This window comes from Schistocerca serialis, chromosome 2, assembly GCF_023864345.2.
Source record: "Schistocerca serialis cubense isolate TAMUIC-IGC-003099 chromosome 2, iqSchSeri2.2, whole genome shotgun sequence".
Taxonomy (NCBI): domain Eukaryota; kingdom Metazoa; phylum Arthropoda; class Insecta; order Orthoptera; family Acrididae; genus Schistocerca; species Schistocerca serialis.
The window spans coordinates 213,288,948-213,313,867 of NC_064639.1; the positions used below are offsets into that span (position 1 = coordinate 213,288,948).

General features: G+C 43.9%; 1 protein-coding gene across 1 annotated transcript in view; it reads right to left on the reverse strand.

Moving 5' to 3' along the window:
* Window positions 1-23,752, reverse strand: part of LOC126455848 (uncharacterized) — a 111,320-nt gene extending 87,568 nt beyond the window's left edge. The window contains exon 1 of the mRNA XM_050091609.1: window positions 23,727-23,752. Coding sequence (XP_049947566.1) covers window positions 23,727-23,747 — 21 coding nt within the window. The 5' untranslated portion in view covers window positions 23,748-23,752. The remainder of the gene's footprint in view (window positions 1-23,726) is intronic.
* Window positions 23,753-24,920: the final 1,168 nt, after the last annotated feature.

The following is a 24,920-nucleotide window of genomic DNA, read 5'->3' on the forward strand; positions in this document are numbered from 1 at the left end:
TAAAATCATTGGGGGAAGTGGCAACAAAACGACTATTCACGTTGGTGTGTAGAATATATGAGTCTGGCGACATACCATCTGACTTTCGGAAAAGCATCATCCACACAATTCCGAAGACGGCAAGGGCTGACAAGTGCGAGAATTATCGCACAGTCAGCTTAACAGCTCATGCATCGAAGCTGCTTACAAGAATAATATACAGAAGAATGGAAAAGAAAATTGAGAATGCGTTAGGTGACGATCAGTTTGGCTTTAGGAAAAGTAAAGGGACGAGAGAGGCAATTCTGACGTAACGGCTAATAATGGAAGCAAGGCTAAAGGAAAATCAAGACAATTTCATAGGATTTGTCGACCTGGAAAAAGCGTTCGACAATATAAAATGGTGTAAGCTGTTCGAGATTCTGAAAAAAGTAGGGGTAAGCTATAGGGAGAGACGGGTCATATACAATATGTACAACAACCAAGAGGGAATAATAAGAGTGGACGATCAAGAACGAAGTGCTCGTATTAAGAAGGGTGTAAGACAAGGCTGTAGCCTTTCGCCCCTACTCTTCAATCTGTACATCGAGGAAGCAATGATGGAAATAAAAGAAAGGTTCAGGAGTGGAATTAAAATACAAGGTGAAAGGATATCAATGATACGATTCGCTGATGACATTGCTATCCTGAGTGAAAGTGAAGAAGAATTAAATGATCTGCTGAACGGAATGAACAGCCTAATGAGTACACAGTATGGTTTGAGAGTAAATCGGAGAAAGACGAAGGTAATGAGTAGTAGTAGAAATGAGAACAGCGAGAAACTTAACATCAGGATTGATGGTCACGAAGCCAATGAAGTTAAGGAATTCTGCTACCTAGGCAGCAAAATAACCAATGACGGACGGAGCAAGGAGGACATCAAAAGCAAACTCGCTATGGCAAAAAAGGCATTTCTGTCCAAGAGAAGTCTACTAATATCAAATACCGGCGTTAATTTGAGGAAGAAATTTCTGAGGATGTACGTCTGGAGTACAGCATTGTACGGTAGTGAAGCGTGGACTGTGGGAAAACCGGAACAGAAGAGAATGGAAGCATTTGAGATGTGGTGCTATAGTCGAATGTTGAAAATTAGGTAGACTGATAAGGTAAGGAATGAGGAGGTTCTATGCAGAATCGGAGAGGAAAGGAATATATGGAAAACACTGATAAGGAGATGGGACAGGATGACAGGACATCTGCTAAGACATGAGGGAATGACTTCCATGGTACTAGGGGGAGCTGTAAAGGGCAAAAACTGTAGAGGAAGACAGAGATTGGAGTACGTCAAGCAAATAATTGAGGACGTAGGTTGCAAGTGCTACTCTGAGATGAAGAGGTTAGCACAGGAAAGGAATTCGTGGCGGGCCGCATCAAACCAGTCAGTAGACTAATGACAAAAAAAAAAGACACGCAAATCGCCGAAGTGGCGTCAACTCGAAAGACTTGCACCAGGCGAACGGTCTACCCGACGGGAGGCCCCAGCCACACGGCATTTCCATTTACTGATGTTATGGCAGTACGGGTCAAGGTCTTCGACTCTTCCAGGTCCTGTGGGAGTGGTGGTACAGAAACTTTGTCTTTAATGAAAACCCAAAGGAAGGAGTCAGAGGGTGTCATCAAATCCGGTGACAGTGGGGTCCAGCTGAGACATGCTAAGTCACCAGCTTCTTGACGACCAATCCAACTGTTCGGTAGAGTTTCGTTCAGATATTCACACACTTGGCGCGACTCCAGTGAGGGGGTGCCCCGTCTTGTTGAAAAATGGAGTGATCTTCGTGCAGCCTCGGAAACAACCAGTTTTGTACCGTAGCTAGATACTGCAGACCGTTAACCGTGTTTCCATCAAAGAGGAATGGGCTGTAAACAGATGATCGGGATGTCGCACAAAACACATTGACTTTGGGCGAATCTCGTACATGTTCAATGGCTCCATGTGGGTTCTGTAGGCCCCAAATTCGGACATTGTGTTTTTTTACTTGACCACTAACAATGGAAAGTCGCTTCATCACTGAACACTGCGTTTTGCAAAGGTGTTATCATTGTCAATAACAAGAAGAATCTCGCTACAAAGCGCCACACGTTTGCGTGTGTCATCAGCACGCAGCGATTGTAACAGCTGTAACTTGTACGGCTTCATAACCAACCGACGTCTCAAAACATGCCAAATTGTTGTTGTACGCAGTTGTAACTCCCGACTGACACGACGAGTTGATTTTGAAGGACTACGTTGGAAAGCAGATCGAATTCGTGCAACATTTTCTTCAAGAACACGAGGGCGGCCAGGACTCTTTCCTTTACATACACACGCCGTATCTAGAAACTGTCGATACCATCTGCGAATGTACCTCAACCTGAAACGATTTTGCACTGTAATCACCGAATTGCACTTCGTAAACTTGAGAACACCAAATTAATTTCTGCTTCGGAGTAGCCATTTTAAACATATGACGGTTACCAAGCAAACCATAGACAACTGACATCTAGCGGCTATTAATATAAACTTGACTATGTATTCGTTTCTCCAATAGCCGAGCCGAGACACAGCATCGATAGTTTGGACAAAATAATACATTATAATACGTATATTCGTTTTGAAACACCCTGTATATTCTTATCAAATTCTTGGTGGGGTGCCAGCCAGATCAAACTGTCATCTGAGCACAATATTTCAGCGGCCCACCTGGCCGCCATCATCAGATGAGAAAAGCTACGCTGCTGTCGCCGATAACTGATTCCACTCGCAAATGACTGCACCTTTATATGCATTGGAAGTACAAGGGCGCATGCGCTAGATACAGTGAGCTCGCGCTCAATCATTCCTGCTGCCCCCTGGCGCAAAAAGAGTTGCAGCTCCTCCGGTGGTGAACACTGTTGAAAACGATATATCGTTACAAATTTTTATTCAAAGCCGGCCGATTCAGATGCCGTTGTTTCTTCATGTCTAATAAAACAGGATTCCACGTTCTACTTAGCGGGTACCCATTATCACGATTAATGATATTATCCGCTAGTCTGGCTTCAACAGATTCTTTTAAAACACTATCCTACTGGGATTGCGTCTCATGGTATAACATCCTGTGTCCCTCTGTAAGGCAATACTCAACCACCGCAGATTTATCTGGTTGTAATAATCGCGTATGGCAATGATGTTCAATACACCTGTCGTTGACGGTGCCAATAGTTTGGCCAGTGTAAATTTTCCTGCACTCACACGGTATTTTGTTAACGCCAGGCTTCCTCAAACCTAAATCATCTCTGACAGAGCCAAGAAGTTGTTGTTGTTGTTGTTGTTTTTTGGGGAAGAAGACCAGACAGCGAGGTCATCGGTCTCATCGGATTAGGGAAGGACGGGGAAGGAAGTCGGCCGTGCCCTTTGAAAGGAACCATCCCGGCATTTGCCTGGAGCGATTTAGGGAATTCACGGAAAACCTAAATCAGGATGGCCGGACGCGGGATTGAACCGTCGTCCTCCCGAATCGAGTCCAGTGTCGAACCACTGCGCCACCTCGCTCGGTAGAGCCAAGAAGTGCTCGAATCTTTGCTGGCGGACGAAAAACACACCTGATCTCATATTTCTTCAAAAGTCTACCTATCTTGGCGGACACATTCCCAGCATACGGAAGAAAAGCCACAGACCTAAAGGTGTCTTCAGAAGGTAGAGGTCCAAGCTCGAAAGCACGTCGAATTTGTCGGTGCGTATAGCCGTTATTATTGAACACGTCCTTAAGATGTTGCAGCTCCTGTGGTAAATTTTCAGCATCCGAGACAGCATATGCTCTTTTAAGCAGGGTCCGAAGGACTCCTGGACGTTGGAAAGGTGGGCGGAAACTGGTAGCTTGTAAATACCTGCCGGTATGAGTCAGTTTCCTGTAAACACTCTGTCCAAGAGTTCCGTCTTCTTTTCTATAAACTAGTACATCCAAAAAGGTAACTCTTCCTCCTTTTCAATTTCTATCGTAAATTTGATGTTCGGATGAAGACATTTAAAATGGTCCAATAAAGAAAAGACCTTGGTTAAACGAGCATATGCTGTCTCGGATGCTGAAAATTTACCACAGGAGCTGCAACATCTTAAGGACGTGTTCAATAATAAGGGCTATACGGACTGACAAATTCGACGTGCTTTCGAGTTTGGACCTCTACCTTCTGAAGACACCTTTAGTTCTGTGGCTTTTCTTCCGTATGCTGGGAATGTGTCCGCCAAGACAGGTACACTTTTGAAGAAATATGAGATCAGATTTGTTTTTCGTCCGCCAGCTAAGATTCGAGCACATCTTAGCTCTGTCAAAGATGATTTGGGTTTGAGGAAGCCTGGTGTTTACAAAATACCGTGTGAATGCGGGAAAATTTACATTGGCCAAACTATTAGCACCGTCAACGATAGGTGTATTGAACATCATCGGCATACGCGATTATTACAGCCAGGTAAATCTGCGGTGGCTGAGTATTGCGTTACAGAGGGACACAGGATGTTATAGAATGAGACGCAATCCCAGTAGGACAGTGTTTTAAAATAATCTGTTGAAGTCAGATTAGCGGATAATATCATTAATCGTGACAATGGGTACCCGCTAAGTAGAACGTGGAATCCTGTTTTATCAGACATGAAGAAACAATGGCATCTGAACCGGCCGGCTTTGAATAATCATTTGTAACGATATATCCTTTTCAACAGTGTTCACCACCGGAGGCCCTGCAACTCTTTTTGCGCCAGGGGGCAGCAGGAATGATTGAGCGCGACCTCACTGTATCTAGCGCATGCGCTGTTGTACTTCCGATGCAGTCATTTGCGAGTGGAATCATACATCGGCGAGAGCAGCATAGCTCTTCTCAACTGGCAGGGAGTGGCAACTGACCCTTAACATAGACAAATGTAATGTATTGCGAATACATAGAAAGAAGGATCCTTTATTGTATGATTATATGATAGCGGAACAAACACTGGTAGCAGTTATTTCTGTAAAATATCTGGGAGTATGCGTGCGGAACGATTTGAAGTGGAATGATCATATAAAATTAATTGTTGGTAAGGCGGGTACCAGGTTGAGATTCATTGGGAGAGTGCTTAGAAAATGTAGTCCATCAACAAAGGAGGTGGCTTACAAAACATTCGTTCGACCTATACTTGAGTATTGCTCATCAGTGTGGGATCCGTACCAGATCGGGTTGACGGAGGAGATAGAGAAGATCCAAAGAAGAGCGGCGCGTTTGTCACAGGGTTATTTGGTAACCGTGATAGCGTTACGGAGATGTTTAACAAACTCAAGTGGCAGACTCTGCAAGAGAGGCGCTCTGCATCGCGGTGTAGCTTGCTCGCCAGGTTTCGAGAGGGTGCGTTTCTGGATGAGGTATGGAATATATTGCTTCCCCCTACTTATACCTCCCGAGGAGATCACGAATGTAAAATTAGAGAGATTAGAGCGCGCACGGAGGCTTTCAGACAGTCGTTCTTCCCGCGAACCATACGCGACTGGAACAGGAAAGGGAGGTAATGACAGTGGCACGTAAAGTGCCCTCCGCCACACACCGTTGGGTGGCTTGCGGAGTATAAATGTAGATGTAGATGTAGATGATGGAGGCCAGGTGGACCGCTGAAATATTATGGTCAGATGACAGTTTGATCCGGCTGGAGACCAGATAAGAATTTGATATACTAATACGCCGGGGAAGTCTACGTAGTCACACCCTGTATTCTTGTATGTATGGCTACCTTTTTCGCTTCCTTTATAAGACGTTACGTTTCAAACCCTCATGTTCACCCCAAACAATTACACTAAACAGCAGCAACGAAATAACAACAACAATAAACAGCAAAGACGAAATAACTACAATACGAAATAGCAACTAAGTTCCCAGAATTAGATTTGCCCGCGAAAGGCAAAGGTCCCGAGTTCGAGTCTCGGTCGGGCACACAGTTTTAATCTGCCAGGAAGTTTCAGCAACGAAGTATTAACAACAAAGTTTAACAGCAACTACGAAAGCATGTGTAGGTACACAACATGGCGTCAAGAAACGGGATATATGCTTACAAACAACTTTGGCGTGATACCACTTTCTCGGTCTCTAATCGTAAACGCAGGCGAGTGCATCCTGTCGCGAGACACTCCCCCAGGCTCGGTGCGTGCTGAGCAGTGGGCAGCCGCCTGGAGGCCGGTTGCTGAGCTTTCGCAATGCTCCCCGGCAATTAGCGGTGTGGTAACGGCAGACAGGACACAGCGCGGGAAGTGAGCCGCCACACAGCACAGTATGTGGAGCGCGAGAACCTCGCCCCAGGGACCGGATACTCGCAGCGCGGGCAGCGGCGGCGGCAAGTGGCCGGGGCGTGCACAGTGGCAGCCGCTGCCGGCAGCGCGTCGGCCGAGCGCCGGATGCTGGGCGCAGGCTGCGCTGCTCCGCGATACCGCGGTTCTCAAGACCCTGCGGAAGTCGCAGCGAAAGCACCGGCTTCCTTCGCGTAACTTCAGTGCCTGTTCATCTGTCTCCGTTGAGGTTCCTGGACGAGATATTACACTACTGGCCATTAAAACTGCTACATCACGAGGATGACGTGTGACAGACGCGAAATTTAACCGACAGGAAGAAGGTGCTGTTATATGCAAATGATTAGCTTTTCAGAGCATTCACACAAGGTTGGCGCCAGTGGCGACACCTACAACGTGCTGACATGAGGAAAGTTTCCAACTTATTTCTCATACACAAACAGCAGTGGACCGGCGTTTCCTGGTGAAACGTTGTTGTGACGCCTCGTGTAAGGAGGAGAAATGCGTACCATCACGTTTCCGATTTTGATAAAGGTCGGGTTGTAGCCTATCGCGATTGCGGTTTATCGTATCGCGACATTGCTGCTCGCGTTGGTCGAGATCCAATGACTGTTAGCGGAATATGGAATCGATGGCTTCGGGAGGGTAATACGGAACACCGTGCTGGATCCCAACGGCCTCGCATCACTAGCAGTCGAGATGACAGGCATCTTATCCGCATGGCTGTAACGGATCGTGCAGCCACGTCTCGATCCCTGAGTCAACAGATGGGCACGTCTGCAGGACAATAACCATCTGCACGAACAGTTCAAAATGGTGCAAATGGCTCTGAGCACTAAGGGACTTAACATCTATGGTCATCAGTCCCCTAGAACTTAGAACTACTTAAACCTAACTAACCTAAGGACAGCACACAACACCCAGCCATCACGAGGCAGAGAAAATCCCTGACCCCGCCGGGAATCGAACCCGGGAACCCGAGCGTGGGAAGCGAGAACGCTACCGCACGCCCACGAGATGCGGGCGCACGAACAGTTCGACGACGTTTGCAGCAGCATGGGCTATCAGCTGCGGTTACCCTTGACGCTGCATCACAGACAGGAGCGCCACGATGGTGTACTCACCGACAGACCTGGGTGCACGAATGGCAAAACGTCATTTGTTCGGATGAATCCAGGTTCTGTTTACAGCATCTTGATGGTCGCATACGTGTTTGGCGATATCACGATGAACGCACATTGGAAGCGTGTATTCGTCATCGCCATACTGGCGTATCACCCGGTGTGATGGTATGGGGTGCCATTGGTTACACGTCTCGGTCACCTCTTGTTCCCACTGACCGCACATTGAACAGTGGACGTTGCATTTCACATGTGTTACGACCCGTGGCTCTACCCTTCATTCGATCGCTGCGAAGCCCTACATTTCAGCAGGATAATGCACGACCACATGTTGCATGTCCTGTACGGGCCTTTCTGAATACAGAAAATGTTCGACTGCTGCCCTGGCCAGCACATTCTCCAGATTTCTCACCAACTGAAAACGTCTGGTCAATGGTGGCCGAGCAACTGGCTCGTCACAATACGCCAGTCACTACTCTTGATGAACTGTGGTATCACGTTGAAGTTGCATGGGCAGCTGTACCTGTACACGCCATCCAAGCTCTGTTTGACTCAATGCCCAGGCGTATCAAGGCCGTTATTACGGCCAGAGGTGGTTGTTCTGGATACTGATTTCTCAGGATCTATGCACCCAAATTGCATGAAAATGTAATCACATGTCAGTTCTAGTATAATATATTTGTGCAATGAATACCCGTTTATCATCTGCATTTCTTCTTGGTGAAGCAATTTTAACGGTCAGTTGTGTATAAAATTCAAGAAAAGGTAACTTATTATCTCAAATACCCGGAGACTTACGATATCGCAGAGGCTTTTGTAGAAACCGAAGGTACGAGCATAATAATAAGCTTCAATTGTCACGACTTTTATTCAGCAGATACTTTTTTAAACAACTATGACATACTTTTTTAAACAACTATGACACTTCAGCTTCCCACGAAGCACGTTTCAGTATTTGCAATCTGTGCATTTCACCACATTTTCATGCCGCAGTTTTTTTCTGGTTAGCTTTTTTGTACGGAAACAGAGTTTAGCCGACTGTAAGAGGAGTTTGCGCTCATCTCAAGTTACTCGCAAGAAGGGCCCAGGCAAGCAAAGGAATTAAACAAGAATGAAAACACTTGTACTCATTTGACAGCATCAGCGCGTACGGTAAATCGGAAGAAGAAATTAAAGCACAGTCGCAAGTTTGTGTGAGCCATTGGCGGTGTTCACAGGGATACTAAAAAACCTGACCTGGCAGACACTTGAGGACAGTCGTGGTCCATTACGCGCAAGAGTGCTTAAAAGTTGCAAGAACCAGTATTAAATGAGGAAAATGCGAATATACTAGAACCCCTATGTATCGCTACAGCAGGAATCCTGAGGATAAGATTAGTAAATTTACAGTGGGGACAGAAATATTAAAGTAATCACTGATCCCACGATCCACACGCAAATGGAACGGGAAGAAACCCTGACATATGGTACTGTGGGTAGTACCCTCCACCACACCCTTTAAAGTGGTTTGTAAATGTAAATACAGATGTCGAGTCAGTAGGCCATCTGCTCAGTACAGTTAGAAGAAATTTAGTCAACAAGGGAAAGACATCGAAAGGGACATATTGACTTGTGTGTAGGTCTACAACAAGGTGTTTAAATCAAGTGTCATATATTCCTACAGGATGTAGTATTGGTCAAAACTAGAAGAAAAGATCCTATAGTTATGTGTCTAGAAACCAGTTCCTTTTGAGATACGGGCCGTTTCACTTGAGGCGAGTAATGTGTAGGATTTGGTGCGGTAAGGAGGATCCACAAGAGATGGCACAGTAAACTGCCACAACACGCATGTGTTCACAGTTGCAAATCCTCGAGCAGTCATGGACCTGAGACACCAAGATCGCTTCATCATCAGTGTATGGGCAGGAATTGTCGGTGGCAGACTCGGAGGAGCACAAACTTCACCAAAAACATTAACAAATGCCGAGCGGTTCTAGGCGCTACAGTCTGGAACCGCGCGACCGATACGGTCGCAGGTTCCAATCCTGCCTCGGGCATGGATGTGTGTGATGTCCTTAGGTTAGTTAGGTTTAAGTAGTTCTAAGTTCTAGGGGACTGATGATCTCAGAAGTTAAGTCCCATAGTGCTCAGAGCCATTTTTTGAACGATTTCTGGAAGATGAATTACCAACGGTACTAGAGAACGTTACCTCTCCAGAAGGATAGCAACTGTGGTTTATGCATGACGGACACCACCCTGTTGTCTACGCACTATGTGCCAGTGTCTCATCGCGGATTTTCATGGGCGATGGATTAGTCGAGGAGAACCAGTAATATGGCCTGTCCGTTCATCGGACCTGACTCTGTTCCATTTATGGCTGTTGAGACCTTTAAAGGTGTTGATATATTACCAACTCGTCGGCAATATGCAAACTTTACAGGAGCGTGTGAACATCGCAAGTGACGCAATCCAAGTGGGGCCAGGTGTATTTGAAAGAGTGAGCGATTCACTGCGAAGAAGGGCTGAAGGACTTGTCGGTATGCGTGATTACTTGTAGTGTCTACTTCTATGCAACAGAAAGATGGGAATGACACGACAGATTGGAGCATATCTCAGCAGGTGTTGGTTTCCGGAATGTAGTTATCAGAACATTTTTTCTAGTTTTGACCAAAACTATTTCGTGTAGGAATATCTCAGACAATTTTTAAGCACTCTGTGTATTCCAGTATTGTAATGTGGCTGTAAATACCGGATGATGAGTAAACGAACAAAAGGCCAGAATCTAAGAGCGGAAACAACGAAATGTCCCTGTAAAATGAAAAAAAAAACTACGAGAAAATTATGATGGACGACAAAATAGAAAACAAGATTACGACGAACAGGATTCCAAAACGCAGTTGGACTGTTCCGAACAGGCACAATAAATGTCGACTATTCAACCGTGACGGTTAATGGAGGATGTAAGGCCAATAAAGAAAGACGTGGGAAAAAATACAAGATGGGCAAAATAAAATTAGCTCAGAAAATATTTCATGCACTTTAAGACAGGCAACCCAACATACATCATCTGTCCCGGTTTGCAAATGATGTATTTTGGGTTGCCTGTCTTAAGGAGGATGAAATATTTTCTGAGCTATTTTTATTTTGCTCATCCTGTGGAAGAGAAACTGCAGAGGAGCGGACTGTCGGTGAGAGAGCCAGCAACTGCGACTGCAGACAGGAAGGGGCGCAGTTCCCTAGTATCCTCTCCATCGCGAGGCAGATGACGACCACATTAAGTAAAGTAACGGAAAATATGTGACAAATTTCATTACTTTTCAGTAGCATCGCATTCCGAAACCTTCAAGACTGGAAATTTGTGGTAAGGTCTTATGGGACCAAACCGCTGAGGTCATCGGTCCCTAAGCTTACACACTATTTAATCTAACTTACGCTAAGGACGACACACACACTCATGCCCGAGGGAGGACTCAAACCATCGATGGGGGGGGGGGGGGGGGGAGCCACGCTGACCGTGGTGACAAGAGCCTGAGACCGCACGTCTATCTCGCGTGGCCTCAATAATCTTCTTTGCATTTCCGATTATCCAAATTCCTCTTCTATACTATTTCGTACTCCAGACGTACACTTTCAAGACTTCCTTGTTAATTCACGTATTAATATCCGACACTAGTAGAGTTTTTCACTAAAGAAACTTTTCTTCTCCTGTGCCAATCTAGTTTTAATAGCTTTATTGCTTCGATCATGCTGTGTAATCTTACCCAGTAGATAGAATATTGGTTTATTACCTCTACTGGTAAGTAGATTCAGACTTTTGAGGTCATTATACGATTCCGTAACTGAGCGGTAAGAGTGTCTGACTTCCATTTGCAAGGCCAGGGTTCAGTTCCACCCGGTACTGCCGGAGATAAATGGGAAGGCAGGGAGAATGGAATGAGATGTATTATGCTCGTGATACCAACTGAAGAACTACCTGAATCAGAAGTAATGGCTCCAAGATACGCAAACTGTTTGGAGAACGGTGTACTGACCGCAAGTCCCTCCATACTGCAGCCGAGTGACGACATTGCTCATCCAAGTGACAAGGCGAATGGTCAGCATGACATGCTCTTCAGGAGTAAGAAAAACCTCTAATAAAGTGTGCCCACATGAAACCTCCTTTAATTCCAATGCAATTGAGGAAAGCCATGAGGTAAAGATACTTCAGGTTGGCGGCATCATTTAAAGAAAATCAAAAAGGTATGTGTAGATTTTTTTAATCGACTCTTTTTGTTTTTTTTCAGATGTTAAATAATTACCTGAAATTACTACATATCGAGAAATTAGTGGTGGGGTAAATCAACTGCTGACCGCGCAATTTCCGACGCTAGTTTCTAGAGGAATCAGCACACGTTAAAACGACTAAGCCTTGGCACGACAAGTTTCTAGCTACTGGAAGTGTAAACAGACAATCACGTTGTGACAGAAAACGCACATATGATAAAACGGTAGAGGAGACCAGAGAGACCATCGAAAGAAGCCTATCAAAGTCAGTTCTCCGAGCATCACGAGAGCTAAACATCCCTCGCTTAGCAGTTCACAAGGCGATACAGAAACGACCTCGGATTCACACCTACAAAGTTCATACTGTGCGAGCACTGAAGAGAAACGACTTGCACCTCTGCCACAAACTTTCTAGTCAGGGTTTGGACCAAACTATCTAGGAAATGTCGTTTTCTCTGAAGAAGCAATCCTTCCCATACGCTGAAAGTTTACCGGCACAACTTTTGCGTCTGGGGTTTAGGAAACCCCCACTGTTTGCAGGAATATGCCAGAGACAACGAAAAGATGAATGTGTGATGTGCGCTGATGTAAATCCACATAGCTGGACCGTCTTTCCTTATCGAACTAACTGTAACAGAAACCATTGTAATGGACATGTTTGAGCAATTTGAGATCCCTCAGGACCTTCCAGCAGCATGGTGCACCACCACACTGGAGTTTTCATCTTTATGGCTTTCTGGAACTAGTATTCCCGCAGCGATGCAGCGTAATGCACCAATCAAGTGGCCACTGCAATATCCGGACATACCGCTCTGGATTTCTTCCTGTGGTCGTATGTGAAAGACAATGTCTATGCGTCGCTTGTATGAGACCTTAACGTTTTCGGCAATGTCCTTGTATGCACCCGGGCTAAGAAACAGTTCTTTTTAAACAATTAACGGGTTACGATTGGAGTTCATGTAGAGATGTATTAATTGCAATGGTAAGAGAGAAATTGTCCTAGTGGGAGATTTCAACACAGGAAAGAAAGTATTTGACTGCGAGAGCAGAGGGAAGGGACATCATTCTGTGGCTCCAGGACAGGGACTTCGATCATGAACGTCACTTCCGCTAACTCTGGACGTCCAGCTCTGGCCGCGCCTTCCGTGGTGTCGACTCCGCCGATGGGAGATGCTGCCGCCGACTCCAGGGTGCATTCAGCCACACCGCTAGCAAACAGCCCGAACAACGACCGGTAAATGACCCGCAATGACCACCAATGTCCGTCTGCCAGTTCTGTTCGATTCTTAGCAACCACGATTAGAAACACTGGCAACATCCCTAAGCGATTTTTATTGCCAATATGCACATTACTTTTTATCTCACTGGTGACAGTGGAAAGAGGTCAAGTGTTTTGTACTGGAAATTTATTAAGTATTTGTAACCTTAGTCCAAAACACTTTGATTTGCCAAAATGAAATATGTTTGTGATAACCTACAACAGACATTTCATAAATAATACACACTAACTTTTTTACGTGCATGTTCATTTTTTAATATCTCTTCACAGTCCTTCAATATAGACCCCTGCTTCTCCATGACTGAATCCTAACGTCTCGGATGCTCTGTTATTCCATCCGGGATACCACTTCCGTTCATCTGTCAAATGGCTCGATAACGGTGGTAGAAAGCTCTTCCAGAGAAAGGTAACGATGTCGACGCATGGGTTTTATCAACTGCAGGAACAAATCGAAGTCTATGTGAAGATGGTATCTGTTCTTTCGGACATGTACGAAAGAACAGATACCGTCGGTGACCATGCAGCACTCTTAGAATGAAATTGTAATTAAATCAAGACCATAACCTGTCGACAGGCGTTGATATATATCAAAGGGGACAGTTGAAAATGTGTGCCCGGACCGGGACTCGAAACCGGGATCTCCTGCTTACTATCCTCTGTGCCCTCGGTGGCTCAGATGGATAGAGTATCCATCTGAGCCACCGAGGGCACAGAGGATAGTGCGACTGCAGGGATTCATCCCTTGCACACTCCCCGTGAGACCCATATTCCTAACTTAATGTCCACACACTACATTCGTAGTGCCCCTACCCATTACACTCATTACTCGCGGCAGACAATCTACCGAGTCCCGTAAAAATTCGGGCAATGCGTGTACATCCAGCACAGAAGAAGAAGGTCAATGGCCTGTTAGCCTTAACTATATGAAGATGGTATCTGTTCTTTCGGCCATGTGCTGGATGTACAAGCATTGCCCGAACTCTTACGGGACTCGGTAGATTGTCTGCTGCGAGTAATGAGTGTAATGTGCAGGGGCACTACGAATGTAGTGTGTGGACATTAAGTTGGGAATGTGGGTCTCACGGTGAGCGTGCAAGGGATAAATACCTGCAGTCGCACTATCCTCTGTGCCCTCGGTGACTCAGATGGATAGAGCGTCTGCCATGTGAACAGGAGATCCCGTGTTCGAGTCCAGGTTGGGGCACACATTTTCAACTGTTCCTGTTCATGTATATCAACACCTGTCAACAGCTCAGGGTCTCGATTTAATTATCATTTCAAGTCGAAGTCTGGTGAACTCATGTCCGTGCTGTAGGGAGGATGCGCCAACATTTCCCATCTGTATTCGCGCAGTGTTTAGGCCGCAACTTTGCCAACATGCGGGCGAGCATTGCTGTGGAGAATAAGTGGTCCAGCCTAGAGCAGCTGAGGTCGGATTATGTGCATGTTTCTGCGCAGGTTTTGCATGAAATTACGATAAGACTCTGCTGTGACACTTGTTCCAAATGATCATAAGCAAAAGTCATCATTTGCTTAAGCTTTGATTGAGAATATCGATTTTTTTTTTACCATGGAGGGTCTGAAGTTCTCCACTCATTGACTGTGATTTCAACTCCAGTTTGAAGTCTCTAATCCACGTTTCATCAATAGTGACAATTCGACACATAGAATCCTTGACCTTCACGGTCGAATCGTGTTTTGAGCGAGGTTGCAATGTCCGGGCGTTTCCGTTTCTCTTCAGCGGTCAAACAGTGTGGGACCCATCTCGCAGAAATTTTTCGCTTTTTGAGATCATTTGTCAGAATACGGAATACTGAAGTTGGTGGAATTCCCTTGGTTTCAGAGAGTTTCTCACAAGTCGTACTGTGATCTTTTTCAAGTGAATCTGACACATGTTTCACACTTTGTTCATCTGCTGACGGTTTTGGCCTTCCGAGTCTTGGATTATCATCTGTGCTCATACGGCCACCACGAAAGCGATTAACCCAACGTGAAACTGTTCTACGGTCCAATGTAAAATCACCACAAACTTCACTCAATGCACTGTGGATTTCTGTCTGGTCTTTACCGCCTAAAGTTTCGATCTTTATGTAAGACCTCTGGTCTTCAGCAGTCACAGTACCTGAGACACCTGCTGCGTTCACTTCTACCTCTCGGAAATTCTATGTTAGAGTACACAGCGAAAGAAACAAAAACACGTGCTTCTTCCTCAAGCTCCCAAACACATCTGACGTATTTTCATTGCTGTTGCATCAAACAATCCACAGTACCAACCTGTGGACTACTTATGAAATGGTCATCGTAGTTACGTTCATATGGTGGTCGTGTGGTTGTAAATGATTGCGGGTTGTAAATGATGGCGGAAACTGTTGCCTGCGTATAGTTGATCATAATAGTATGGCGTGGCTCAACGGTCGACTGCAGATCTTAACTTGGCACCACTTCGGCGAGATGCGAGTCGCGAATCTGCCCCAGTTATGGAACCACGGAAAGCCAGCCTGTGGTTTTCCATGGGATCCGAACCACGTGTCGTTTCTGGGGACCCTATAGCCCCATAGTTCCCAGATTATTGCTGGACTGAAAATTTCCGTGGTCCGACCATGATTCGACCCCGCGACCTCTCGGTTACCAGGCACTCGCTTTACAGCTAGACCAACAGGCCCGACATCATTTACGTTTAATTCCTTTCGAATAACATGTACAGGCATTCTGCATGACTTTCCTACCCTTCTGACGGATCATCACCAACTGTACCCACATGCTGCAGAGAAGTTTTGTATTTAAGTAAGGAAGTTCAGATTTTAATGCCCCGTTGCCGATGACGTCATTAGAGATGGCGCACAAGTTCGAAGGGGTAAGGATGGAGAAAGAAATCGGGCGTATCCTTTCCAAAGAAACCATTCCAGCATTTGGTGTAAGCGATTTCAGGTAATCATAGGAAATCTAGGCGTCCGGCTGGAGGTTTGAACCACTGTACTCCCAAATGAGAGTCCATTGTCTTACTTTCCAAACATTTAATCTTTTGAGATGGTAATCTTGTCAAGAAACTGGTGTTCTCTTATTTTATCGTTGTGTCTTGGATCTTTCTTCCATTGACTATCTTTCAACCTTTCAATGTATTTAGCAATACCTTCCATGATGCCATTCATTTTTGTTCTTCTTCTGATCTTCGCATGGTCGTGTGGTACTCCTAGAGGGAAACAAAGTCCTAATCTCTACATTTTTCTTCAAGCTACTTGTAGTTTCATCACTGAATGTCTATTTAGGGGTGTGGATTTGTGTCCGGTAATTTAGACATAGCTACTCTTCACACTTACTGATTTTTCTTTCATTACTCGTCTCGTCCATAATCTGTCTTATTGTTTATCTTAAAGAGAGTTGACCATCATCCAATTCTCTAGCAGTAATCGTGCAGATCCATCCAAGAACATGTTCATCCACACGAAACATAACTGAAACGTTATAACGTCACACGAAACGCACTTCATCATAATTACGTTTTTATAAGATTTTATCATTCTAAATTATCTTTCATTGAATATTAATTACGTTTTAACTGATTTTAATTTTAACAGTTCTAAAATTTAGTGCGCAAAAACTAATGGTTTTTTGATAGGCTGTGAATGGCAGGTCCAAGAAATTACTGAATTCTGCAAGCCGAACTGACTTAATCATTACTGGGTAGAGGACCATTTTAATTATTCTCTTTCCTTATGTCTGTGGTAGAGATCGATGTATTTAAAATAAACGTTGGCATGTGACCAAAGGTAGCTTTTCCTGGTATCTAGCGAGCGGAGTCAATTTTTAGTTGGGGCGTTTAAAACTGTGAACATCAGCGATCTTCTAAAAGGAATCCCGTCTCCGGCCATCCTGATTTAGGTTTTCCGTGATTTCCCTAAATCGGTTCAGGCAAATGCCGGGATTGTTCCTTTGAAAGGGCACGGGCGATTTCCTTACCCATCCTTCCCTCACTCGAGCTTGCGCTCCGTCTCTAATGACCTCGTTGTCGACGGGACGTAAAACACTAATCTCCTCCTCCTCCATTTCTTTTTTTTTGTAAAAGGAAGAAGTAAAGCTGTCAAACCAAGCGTCGCAAATGGGAAACTAAAGCACTAAGATTCTAGAATTAAACTATCACACACCAACGGAGTGTGCGTTGATTTGAAAGGCGAAGGTTTCAGGTTCAATTTCTTGCCTGGCACCTCGTTTTGATCTACCAGGATGCTCAAAGAACGAAGATATGTGATCATTAAGAAATACCCTAGCTTACCATAACCATGCTGGGTGAATAGTTCCGCTCTCTAACCTACATGAAGAATTACTCATGTTATTCTAATGGTAAAGTACAGCAACAAAGGCTCGTGTTCTCATAATAGGTTACAGTCTCAGGACATTTTACAAGAATTAAAACATCGAAAAACAGCATTCTATCGCTGGAGAAGGCAACAATCTTGTTTTATTATTTAATGGACTATACAGTCTGTGATACACTTTATGTAACTGTTACAACTGATTTCAACAAAAGTGGACCATCCTCATATTTTAAACTACAGTAAAGGAGTGTTGCTAACACCAGTATCAGCTGGTGTGCGTCGCTACCATTTGTTGTAACAGGTACTAATAGTCACATAAAACGTGATCCTGGCTGTTTTGTTCATAAAATTATAATATCAGTTGCTAAAGCGAATCAGATTTTCTTGGTAAGACGTATGCTGACTGCGTATATGTCATATGTGTCACCCTGACCAGTTCCGATGAAATAGTGCTAGGTCAAGAGAATATAATTTCATTTCCATCTTCACTGGCATCTAAGAAAATCCTGTCGGCATGTTTGGTATATACGTTTCCATATACATGTGGTAAGATCATTGGAATTACAAAGAGACGCGTTAATGTCTGAAGGAATACAAAAGTGTTTGTCGACTGAGGAAAGCGAAAATCAGCTGCAGCCCAGCATGTTTTAAGTCAGGTACTCATGAAGAGAATTTTCATAACCCAAAATTTTATCTATGATGACGTAATGTTATTCATGGCTATAAACAGAAGACATACATGCAGAAGAAATATAAAAACGTAGGTCAATTTTAACAGAGAAGAACAAGCCATGGAACTTAATGGTATATGGACAGTAGCTCTACAGAACTGAAAGACAGTTTTTGTTTGACAGACGATAGTTGAGTTTTATCTCTGACAAGGATTATCTCTACTAAAGACGAGTAAAGTTCTACCACGCGCTCTCTCCGTGGTGTTAGCATCGCCCTCCGATGTCTGAGCTGACAGTTGGGAAGACTGAGTGCAATCAGGAGCAGCTCTGAAGATGTTCAAAATGGTTCAAATGGCTCTAAGCACTATGGGACTTAAAATCGAAGGTCATCAGTTGCCTAGACTTAGAACTACTTAACCTAACTGACCTAAGGACATCACACACAGCCATGCCCGAGGCAGGATTGGAACCTGCGACCGTAGCAGCAGCGCAGTTCCGGACTGAAGCGCCTAGAACCGCTCGACCACAGCAGCCGGCTGAAGATGTTCAGCACAGCTCTAGACGAAGCGTCAGGACCAAAAAAGTTTAACGAGACATGAACGAACAACCCGGATGATTCACCAGCAGATAAGAAAGTGGCCATGAAAAGCTTAATTGTATGAGTCTTAAATGAAGCTGTGATCCTTTGCTGATATCGTAATGTCATTGTTGTTGTTGTTGTGGTATTCAGTTCTGGGACTGGTTTGATGCAGCTCTCCATGCTACTCTATCCTGTGCAAGCCTCTTCATCTCCTAGTACCTACTGCAACCTACATACTTCTGAATCTGCTTAGTGTATTCATCTCTTGGTCTCCCTCTACGATTTTTACCCTCCATGCTGCCCTCCAGTACTAAATTGGTGATCCCTTGATGCCTCAGAACATGTCCTACCAACCGATCTCTTCTTCTAGTCAAGTTGTGCCACAAACTCCTCTTCTCCCCAATTCTATTCAATACCTCCTCGTTAGTTATGTGATCTACCCATCTAATCTTCAGCATTTTTCTGTAGCACCACATTTCGAAAGCTTCTATTCTCTTCTTGTCTAAACTATTTATCGTCCATATTTCACTTCCATACATGGCTACACTCCATACAAATACTTTCAGAAACGACTTCCTGACACTTAAATCAATACTGGATGTTAACAAATTTCTCTTCTTTAGAAACGCCATCCTTGCCATTGCCAGTCTACATTTTATATCCTCTCTACTTCGACCATCATCAGTAATTTTGCTACCCAAATAGCAAAACTCCTTTACTACTTTAAGTGTCTCATTTCCTAATCTAATTCCCGCAGCATCACCCGACTTAATTCGCTACATTCCATTATCCTCGTTTTGCTTTTGTTGATGTTCATCTTATACCCTCCTTTCAAGACACTATCCATTCCGTTCAACTGCTCATCCAAGTCCTTTTCTGTCACTGACAGAATTACAATGTCATCGGCGAACCTCAAAGTTTTTATTTCTTCTCCATGGATTTTAATACCTACTCCGAATTTTTCTTTCGTTTCCTTTACTGCTTGCTCAATAGCTTGAATAGCATCGGAGAGAGGCTACAACCCTGTCTCACTCCCTTCCCAACCACTGCTTCCCTTTCATGTCCCTCAACTCTTATAATTGCCATCTGGTTTCTGTACAAATTGTAAATAGCCTTTCGCTCCCTGTATTTTACCCCTGCCACCTTCAGAATTTGAAACAGAGTATTCCAGTCAACATTGTCAAAAACTTTCTTTAAGTCTACAAATGCTAGAAACGTAGGTTTTCCTTTCCTTAATCTTTCTTCTAAGATAAGTCATAGGATCAGTATTGCCTCAAGTGTTCCAACATTATCCAAACTGATCTTCCCCGAGGTCGGCTTCTACCAGTTTTTCCATTCGTCTGTAAAGAATTCGCGTTAGTATTTTGCACCCGTGACTTATTAAACTGATAATTCGGTAATTTTTACATCTGTCAACACCTGTCTTCTTTTGGATTGGAATTATTATATTCTTCTTGAAGTCTGAGGGTATTTCGCCTGTCTCATACATATTGCTCACCAGATGGTAGAGTTTTGCCAGGACTGGCTCTCCCAAGGCTGTCAGTAGTTCTAACGGAATGTTGTCTACTCCCGGGGCCTTGTTTCGACTCAGGTCTTTCAGTGCTCTGTCAAACTCTTCACGCAGTATCATATCTCCCATTTCATCTTCATCTACCTCCTCTTCCATTTCCATGTCATTGTATCCAAAGCAATAAACGAAAAACTATATACCTATTTTATCGAAGGGATGTCAGTAGCATGCAACACACGTCATAACTGAAACAGTTCCTCTTATTCTAAACGCTGGGCTATAGGAAGATCCAGTCAGTTTCATTGTTGGGTGTCAATATCTTCTGCCGCGAATCCTGCTAATAAATTTACATTGGCAACTGTATCAGAAATGGAAATAATTTTAATTCAGCAACAGAGAGCCCTCTAACGTGGATAAGGAGTTTCTGACCAGATACTACGTAGTTGGACTGAAGGTACTTGGGACTACCCTTCGGGGGCAATATGGAAGACATTCCGTTATCCGTTTCAGAAATACCAAGCAGCACCAAACCTGGAGAACTTAGAGATATTAGAGCAATAAATTTCACGTACTGAAGTTTCCAACAGGTAGTGGTCTCTTCATTTTCTACTGCAGTGCGGTATCAATAATTACAATTTATCATTTTTACACGCAAAAATTTCAGATAAATTATTAGAAATTTTTGTTTTGACTAATGGTAACTGAAGAAAATTTCGCAAGCCAAGAGAGCTAAAAAAGTGTTGCATTGGATAACCAGTCTTGACAGAGGTACGCCGTTATCATCGGATCTTATGCCTTAATATATTAGCCGGCCGGAGTGGCCGAGTGGTTCTAGGCCTACAGTCTGGAACTGCGCGACCGCTACGGGTGCAGGTTTGAATCCTGCCTCGGGCATGGATGTGTGTGATGTCCTTAGGTTAGTTAGGTTTAAGTAGTTCTAAGTTCTAGGGGACTGATGACCTCAGAAGTTAAGTCCCATAGTGCTCAGAGCCATTTGAACCTTAATATATTACAACATATTGTCCGTCACTGTTGTAAGTCTTTTCACATTGCATATAGGCTTCCCTCTTCGACAAATACCAAACATCGTAATGTCAAATGTAATATTACTGTTTACGAACGTAAATATGACTGTATTGCCCCGATAAAAAGTATTCATGTTCACAGTAGCTGACCCAGTGCAGTCATGTTTATGTTTGTACACAATAATTTTATATGTGCCGATTTGTAGTGCGGATGTGACACGACTTGCAACTCTGATGGACGATATGTAGTAATATTTTAAAGCATAAGATCTGATGATGACGGCGTAATTCTGTCGAAAACCGGTCATCCAATAAAGTGCTTTTTTAGCGATCTTGGCTTTTGAACTTCCGTTAGTCACACTATGCTGAAAATTTATTTCACATTGACAATGTGAGGAACATATAGTTTAAGTAACGACTGCATAAATAAAGATTACGCGTGTGACTATCAAATACAAGATCCGCTAATAAACTTTTTATTTAATGTTTCTAATCACGACATAAAATTAAATTTTTGTTTCATTTTATAAAATTAATTTCTATAAATCCGAGTTATTATAGTAAGTATATCAGAAGAAACCTAAATCGAAAATTATTATTATTTATCAACTCAGAAAAATCGTAACTTCGATTTTTTTGGTATCGAACTATTTTGGCACGAGTGTTACCACTGGTGTATCACAGCAAGCGGTGTATTAAGTTGTGGCTGAGCAAGTAGCGTGCAAAGATGTGCTAGAAATCAGTTATGCAATTTATGATGGAGTTCGGTTGTTTGACCAACGAGTTAAGCGCAAATGGAAGTATTATTCGAAAACGGACGTTGAAATTAATTCAAAAGTCGATAGTTTCACATATTGCATGCAAAATCCAAAGAATCCAAGCATCTAACGGGATGACTACAACCAACAATCGTCGATATAAAAAAAAAGTGGTTCCAATGGCTCTGAGCACTATGGGACTTAATCTATGGTCATCAGTCCCCTAGAACTTAGAACTAATTAAACCTAACTAACCTAAGGACAGCACACAACACGCAGCCATCACGAGGCAGAGAAAATCCCTGACCCCGCCGGGAATCGAACCCGGGAATCCGGGCGTGGGAAGCGAGAACGCTACCGCACGACCACGAGAGTCGATATCATTGATCCGAAAAGGTAAACAAAATGTATGTTTCTCTTTCTGTTAGTGAATAATTATAAATGCATTGCAACAAAAATTTTGTTTTGGAGTAAATTGTAATTATAGTGATTAGTGCGTTGTCTAGTCGAGAATAAAGATAGCAGGAACGTTACAGTATGAAACGCGAAAGGACATAAAACTGTATGGTTATCTGACTTCGTCATTCAGTGCAGGAAGCGATCTGTAGTTTCGTACTGCAGTCATTTTCGGAAAATCAATATATTGGCCAAGATTGTTATGTTAATACAGTTAATGGATTTTTAGTTTCGGCAATATGTATTGCCGTCCTCAGCTCTATAAAAAGAAAATATCTCGAAGTTACGGACTTACAATATATATATATATATATATATATATATATATATACCGCGTGATGAAAAAGTCAGTATAAATTTGAAAACTCAATAAATCACGGAATAATGTAGATAAAGAGGTACAAATTGACACACATACTTGGAATGACATGGGGTTTCATTAGAACCAAAAAAATACAAACGTTCAAAAAATGTCCGACAGATGGCGCTTCATCTGATCAGAATAGCAGTAATTAGCATAACAAAGTAATACAAAGCCATGATGATGTTCTTTACAGGAAATGCTCAATATGTCCACCATCATTCCTCAACAATAGCTGTAGTCGAGGAATAATGTTGTGAACAGCACTGTAAAGCATGTTCGGAGTTATGGTGAGGCATTGGCGTCGGATGTTGTCTTTCAGCATCCCTAGAGATGTCGGTCGATCACGATACACTTGCGACTTCAGGTAACCCCAAAGCTAATAATCGCACGGACTGAGGTCTGGGGACCTGGGAGGCCAAGCATGACGAAAGTTGCGGCTGAGCACACGAACATCACCAAACTACACTCACAAGAGATCTTTCACGCGTCTAGCAATATGGGGTGTGTTTTTTTTTTTTTTTGTTCTAATAAAACCCAATGCCATTCCAAGCATGTGTGTCAATTTTTACCTCTCTATCTACATTATTCCGTGGTTTATTAAGTTTTCAAATTTATGCTGACTTTTTGATCACCCAGTATGTGTGTCAGGGGTGAGGTGCAGGGCATAGTCAACAGCTCAGTGACAAAAATTACATACTCATAAAACCGGGCAGTGGTACCTATATCACACAATGCTTACACCATTCTGTCACATGAGGACTATTTTACGGCGTACATTGTATGATGTAGCTACTACTGCTCGGTTTTATGAGTAAGCAATTTTTGTCATTGAGCTGTTGTGTATACCCTACTTCATTTCTGATATGATTGTAAGCCAGTAATTTCGATGTATATTCATTTTATAGATCTGAGGATGGAAATACATATTGCCAACACTAGTAATGCAGTGCCTGTGTTAGCATAGCGACCTTGACAAATAAATTGGTTTTCAAAAGCAAATTACAGAACATACAGCTTTGCCGGTACACTACACCGTGGTTTTCAGAGTGGAAACATAGATCGTGGCAGAAGTGGTAATACACCAGAACGTCATCACTTGAAACTCGTCACCGTGTTTTTGTGGACTCACCTGATGCGTGCTGGAGGCCATGTGTGGAGCGGCCGGAGAACTGCGGAGGCCGGGGCGCAGCCCGCCCCGCTATATAGCGTGCGCTAACCTTGGAGGAGGTGGAGAAAGCCACTTGCAAAACGGCGTCCGCACTGCCGGGGCAGCGCGCTGTTCCCACGTGGTCCCCACGCGTCGCGCGACGTACAGCGGCCCGCTGGCTCGGCCGCCACCGCCTGGCGCAAGCCGCTTCGCCTCCCAGATTAATCTGCTCCCACGACCAACTCCGCCCGTGTGCCGCGTTACAAAACACCACAGACGCCCACTAAACACCGGGCTCGCCATGGCGGCTCACTGTGCTGCCCAGTGATCTCCGTACTACGCAGATGAACTCTCTGAAAAGCTTCTTCTCGCATGTCGTCTAAAGAGTTCCCGTAGCATCCGGCTAAGACGCCTATACGGCCGTAACCAGCCGCCCTCCCACGGAACGAGGCAGCTACGTTGACGTGGACGCGGACGAGACATCCGAGAGACAGCCCCGTCGGCACACGGGATGAACTGCTTAACGTGATGTGCGTCCTCAGCGCTCTTCAGCGGCAGTTGTCGGCGTTATCTGATTCGCAAGCACACAGTTTCTTCACGAAAATGTGCGTGCTTGATGTACCTGCGTTAACTTTGTTAGCGATTGTCGAACAAGACAGAATAAACGGCGAAGAAGATTCTGGACTCTTCGATAGCTCGAACAGCGAACTGCTGGTCGAGGAGCATTACATAATGCTGTACAACCATCTGGGATACGTACTAATAGAAGTTATTCGAGAACGCAATAGCGTTTTCATTCCATTTTCGGTTTTGACTTGTAGTTAAGGTATAGTGTCTAATGTCATTTTGTGCACACACAATATCCATATTCTCGATGTTGCATTAACTACCAACACTCTGAAAAAACTTACTTCATCAAGATCGATATTCGTTTCGTAATTTCATTCGAATGGAAGCAGAGCTTCTTTCGAAGCTGCTCACCATCACTGCAGAAGATGTTTACCGTCAACATACAAACATGAACCAGTCCACAAATCCAGAGATATATAATATGCATTACAGAAAACTTCGAACACTTCCAATGTATAACTTGTGTTTACTTTCAGACATAGAATGGCAGTCACGTTTAGATTTCTGGCCACTGTGGAAACATTCCAGTCGTTAGCCTGTGCAACA